Here is a 5,640-nt window from a genome sequence, read left to right as displayed (position 1 = left end):
ACCAAACACATCAAGACAATTTTTCAGAATGTAATCAAATACCGCAAAAGAAAACGTTTTCTAAAAAATGACTCATTTTCAGAAGACATTTTCTCAATTTCCAAACATACTCTTATATAGAACGAGTTCTATATGCATACTCTCAATTTTACTCCCTTAGAGCATCATTATCAGAAGTTTTTTTTGGAGTTCATGTCAGATCTTGTGCCACATGGATGATAGAGAAATAAAGAGAGAGAAGGGTGGAGTCCTTCTGCAAATTAGGAGATATTTGTGGTCCCAAAAAAAAGAATATTAAACAAAGCAATGAATGTTGTACACGTTCGCGCACAGCCTGGCAATTCAAATAATTATTATTATTTTTAAATTCAATTTTGTTTTTTTTTTTCATCTTTCTCAGTTTCTCTTTCCTAATCACACTTACAAAAACTCCTCAATAACCGTGAAATAACTCCACTACTTAGAGCAACTACATCATTGGATAATAGGTAGATATTGGTACAATGCATGCTGGTTTGGAAGAGTAAGAAGCAATGAGAGAGAGAAAAAAATTACTATGCAATGAAGGGTAGATTTGAACAGTAAAAGGCATTCCCAAATTTCAAGAAGAGGCCAGCCAGTCGCGCGTCAGGCGCACTCGGTGCGCCTAGCGGCACGCGCCTGCTGGGCACGTCAGTCTCGCTTGACGCGCGACTGACCCATTAATTTGTATTTATTTTTTTTCTTTTGAAATATAATTTGTATTTTCTTTTTCATCACTTCCCATTTTCTCTTTCCTAATCACATCTACAAAAACTCCTCAAAAACCGCGAAAAAGCTCAATTGATCAGGGTGCTCTTACTTCTACTCTCTTAGGTGGCAAACAAAATAGATTATTTTCATCGTATGGGTCCACTGAATAGTGTCTACATACAAAAAAAAGTACGAGAGAAAGTACAAATTGAGAGTATAAAATGAGAGTCCCAAGTATTTTCCTATTAAAACAAAATCCCTAGCCCTACGATTGCTTCGACGAGGACGGTGGCTGGACGAGGACGAAGGCTTCGAAGTCGAGAACCACTGCTCCACCTGGACCACCTCCACTGACCACTGCTCCACCTCCGCTGCTCCGCACTCGCCTGACGGCTGCTCCACCGGACCACCAGTCCACTGCCGTCTACGACTCTGCGGTCTGCCTCTACGCGACTACAGTACTACACTTCTACTCCTCTGACCTCTAGCAGTCTAGCCTCTACTCACGGCTCACCAGGTAAACAATTTTTTTAGTAATTTATGTTTCCTTTAATCTTTATGTATTTAGTAATTAAACATTTGTTACTTGTTATTGTTGTTGATTATTGTTGTGAATATGATTTGGTTGCTTAAATGCTTAAGCTTGCGTGAATAGTTGAATGTCAGTATGTCATATTATTGTTGATTTGTTGTTGATGCTGACTGCCTGACTTGCTGTTAGACTGTTAGAGATTAGAGCATCCTTTAGTGGAGATATTTTGAGGTTTTTGAGGAATTAAGTGTGATTAGGAAAGAAAAATGAGACGGGAGGAAAACAAATTAAAACAAAATTGATTTAAAATAAATAAATAATGCATTTGTCAGGTGCGCCTGACCGCACGCGCCCGCTTGGCGCCCTTGTTGCGCTTGACGCGTGTCAGGCGCAACAAGGCTTTCTTTTCCACTGCCAAATTACTGTGCTATGAACCCTTATTTTGCAGATGATCCAATTCTTCTTCTCTCTCCATTTCTCACTCCTCTATGTAAGATTAGATTGTACTATAAACCTCCCAAGCATCACTGATAGGGATGCTCTTAGAGTGTTACCGTGATCTTGCGAATACACTGCCTTAGCCCTTAGAGTGTATGTGAGTAATGAGTATTATGTATTCATGTTTTTAATTAAAATTTGAACTTTTTTGCAGCAAAATAACATCTCCTAGTGGAGTAGTGGACCTAGTGTGAACTTTAGTGGTAGTGCTACGGGTAATAATGCCGAATTTGATTTAGACTCCGAAATGCCTAGTTCTCAACAACCTACATCTCATTTTATTCAAGAAACAACCTAATTTTGAAGAACCTAAGCCTAAAAGAGCTAAAACCACTACTTTTAATGTTTGGAAGTCATTTACTAAAGTTGGAATAATTGATGGTAAAGAAAAGGCTAGGTGTAATGGTTGTGGGAAGGACTATGTTGTTGGTGGCATTAAGTATGGAACATCTTCTTTGTTATGTCATATTCCTAAAAGGCTAGGTCCAATTTTCCTTGTGTTGGTCTACCTCTGCGGCTGTACCCCTTCCCCCAGAATGCATCATAACACTTTGACATGAATTTAGTGAGATTATGTTATAGTCCATTCCTTTAGGACAATTTGTTGCCATTGTTTGGGGTATTGTAAATTGTTGTGTACATATTTATCAATTAAATTGTAGATATTCATTTATCAATTAAAGTTGTAATACATTGTATATTTATTGTTTCTAGAACAATAACAAAAGGACTTTTATTATGTATTGAAATATACTAGGGAACAACAGGAGTTACTTCCAATAAAAACTCTTTCCACTTGCACTCTAAGTTCTCATAGCCAACAAGGCAACAACTGCCACTTTCTCCTAGTCTCCGGCATTGTTTGCAAAGATTGAACTTCTCTCTGATCAAAGTGAATAAGTAATGTTCTACCTGAGTGAAATTGAGCATACTTTGAGATTACCCCCGCATCTCCTCAATCTTGCACTTAATGAAGCTATCAAGGGAGAGCTCGAGGGTCTCTTTGTAGACAAGGTTTCCATTTCTTCTTCTTTTGTCTGGGTTATTGCACAATTCATGATTCTATTTTCTTCTTATTTATTGAGAATTATGATATTGATGCAGGTTATTGCACAGTTAGGGCTTTGTATATCTGTATATGATATTCGTTCCATTGATGGTGGTTTTATTTTCCCAGGAGATGGCGCCTCTACATATACGGTATTATGTGTTAGATGTGTTGATGAGTGATGATTGAATTTTATTTTTCTCCATCTTTTTTTTTTTTTTGGATAATAGTTTTCTAGATTAATTGAAGTACTAATTTATTTGATTATGTTATATCAATTTGGTTTTATGCATTAGGTATTTTTTCCTAGGAATTAATATTACGTTAATACATTCTTGAAGATATTGAGAAATAGTAGGAATATACAATGATGATAAGTGATGTTAATAGATCATCAATCTGCAGCTCATCCTCTGTCCTCACCATATAGCTTTATTTATTTATTTATTTATTTTTAATCTGTGAGCACATTATTTTAGCTTCTAAGTATAAGTGATGCTCCATATTGTTTGATCATTTGCTTGAGTAGTTAGAACCCAGCCTTACTAAATATCGGCATGTATAGGTGCATAGAAATAAAACTTCTTAAAAGGAAAACAAGAAATGAGAAGAAATATGGAGTGGAGTTGTATATAGATTTTATAATTATGCTTTCAAGTTTCAACAACATATTGATATAATTTCTTAGTTAACAATTGTAAGTGAAGCTTTGAATCTGAAATTTCCATGTGAAGTATAAAATAGTGTGCACTACTCTTCAGTCATGTTTGAGAGCACAGGATGAGCATGCCATGTGAGGTAGCATTAGATTAGAAAGTCTCATATTTGATAGCTAAACCCTATACTTTTGATTGCATCTTGTATAGAATTCCATATAGTTTTTTTTTTTTTTTTTTGAGTACTATTGACTCTGTTACAATGTAGTATCTGTTCATAGCTACTTTTCTCAACCAAATGAAGCACAAAGAGCCAATATCGCCTCCACTGAGGCTCGAACCCACCCCCTCCCATTTGGGGGTGCAACCGGGTGCCACTAGACCACAAAGTCTTTGGCGAATTCCATATAGTTGAATCGCTTATATCCATATTTAATAAATCCTAAATAAACATGGTTTTGTTGCAGGTGAAATTCAGATTGATAATCTTTCGCCCGTTTAGGGGAGAGGTCATAGCAGCAAGGCTAAAAGAATCCAATGCACAGGGTTTACGCTGTATGGGTTACAAACACATTAACAATATGATTCCATTCTTATTGCATGTGGATATATGCATGTTGTTGAGTCATATCTGTATGGAGACAATATGTGATAAGTTGAACACAGGCTTATAGTGAAGTGAAAAGTAATAGGACGTTAATCATTAACCTTTGCATTCATAGAATAGGCAGTTGACTAATGATAGACACTGCAGGTTAATGTTGTCTTCCAAATTACATTAAAGCATGCCAAATAACCAATAAATGCCAACTAGGGTGAAGGTTGGGGGTGCATTGTGTAAGTGCAGTTTCCTGATTATTCTGAAAATCAGTCTCTAGATTAGCATATTATGGAATAAGTAGTTTGGTGGCTATTTATTTTCTGTGTTGGTCTAAGTTCTTTTTGACTAATTTGGAGCAACCTCTATATGAAGGTGCTTGTGCTTGGCCGATATGTTGTCTTCCATAGAGTCAGTAACAATTTCCTTGGTGTAATACATAGTAGTTTCTTTAAGTTGATTAGTGACATTTTCACAGAGCACATTCCTTCTAAAGCACAAGTACAAAATGTTTGCTACTTTATTTACAGATCGACTCACTGATCCGATTTGATAATGTTTTTCTCTTTCAAGGAAATTTGTTTTAAAAACATATGCAAAAGTATATTACTTATATAGTCTATATTTAGTGTCTTAACCTATGCTTTCTACCTTGCTATTTAGAGATATGTTTTGAGCCTGGCAATTACTTCTAAGGGAGCTAGTATACTAATCTGTAATCTATACAATTATGTTTTGTAGTATCACTTGGATTTTTTGATGACATCTATGTACCAGCTGTTTTGATGCCGAATCCTTCACATTCTGAGCCTGATCCTGAAAGCAGGTACATATTTATCCTTTGAAACTATCTTGTAGGGTGACCTTTGGAGTGCAAAAATCTGATCAAATAATAAAATATTCTTTTGTTGATAATAAACTACATTTCCCATTTTACCATTTCAGGAACCAGGTCAGGTGGATATGGGAGTATGAAGGAGAAAAATATCCTATAGATGGTACAGATGAGGTTGTGATACAGTCTAATTTGATGCCTTCTTTACCTCCCTCATTTATTATGGAATTTACATGAATAAAATTGATTCTTATTGCCACAGATTAGATTCCGAGTTCTCGAAATTAGCTATCCATCATTACCTTTAAATCAAGATAAAGATGCAAAGCCATTTGCTCCTATGTTGATCACGGTATGTCAACTACGAACAAATGGACTACCACCCACCCACCATTTGTTCTTTAGTGTTTGTCAAACTTGATTTTTGTATGCTGACTTGATGTTACGAGTCTAAATTTGAAAAAGAAAATGCAACCTATATAGTCTAGGAATAATGCTTTCCTCGTTGAAGTGTCAATGATGAATTAATTTTAGTGTTTATTTGAAACTGGCAGGGATCACTTGATGCGGATGGTTTGGGTCCCGTTTCATGGTGGGTGTGAAGTAACGGACACAGGAAAGGTGTTTTGAGAGGATTGATTGATGATCTCAGAACTTTTCCTTTAAATGTGTGTTTGGAAAGCAGGAAAATGATTTCTGGAAAATAGTTTGATTTCTAGTGTTTGGTTGCATTCTGGAAAA

General features: G+C 35.9%; 1 protein-coding gene across 1 annotated transcript; it reads left to right on the top strand.

Annotated features, from left to right (window-relative positions):
• The first annotated feature begins 994 nt into the window (after positions 1–994).
• Positions 995–5,640, top strand: LOC116023805 (DNA-directed RNA polymerase III subunit RPC8-like). Its single transcript, XM_031264823.1, has 8 exons — positions 995–1,249; positions 2,520–2,776; positions 2,867–2,962; positions 3,934–4,021; positions 4,806–4,890; positions 5,010–5,073; positions 5,162–5,251; positions 5,454–5,640. The coding sequence occupies exons 2-8, from the start codon at positions 2,666–2,668 to the stop codon at positions 5,499–5,501; spliced, it is 582 nt and encodes a 193-aa protein (XP_031120683.1). The 5' UTR covers positions 995–1,249; positions 2,520–2,665; the 3' UTR covers positions 5,502–5,640.

The sequence above is a fragment of the Ipomoea triloba genome, chromosome 6 (assembly GCF_003576645.1).
Source record: "Ipomoea triloba cultivar NCNSP0323 chromosome 6, ASM357664v1".
Classification (NCBI taxonomy): domain Eukaryota; kingdom Viridiplantae; phylum Streptophyta; class Magnoliopsida; order Solanales; family Convolvulaceae; genus Ipomoea; species Ipomoea triloba.
The sequence above is the reverse complement of the archived record's forward strand: the minus strand, read 5'-3'. Positions and strand labels throughout refer to the sequence as shown.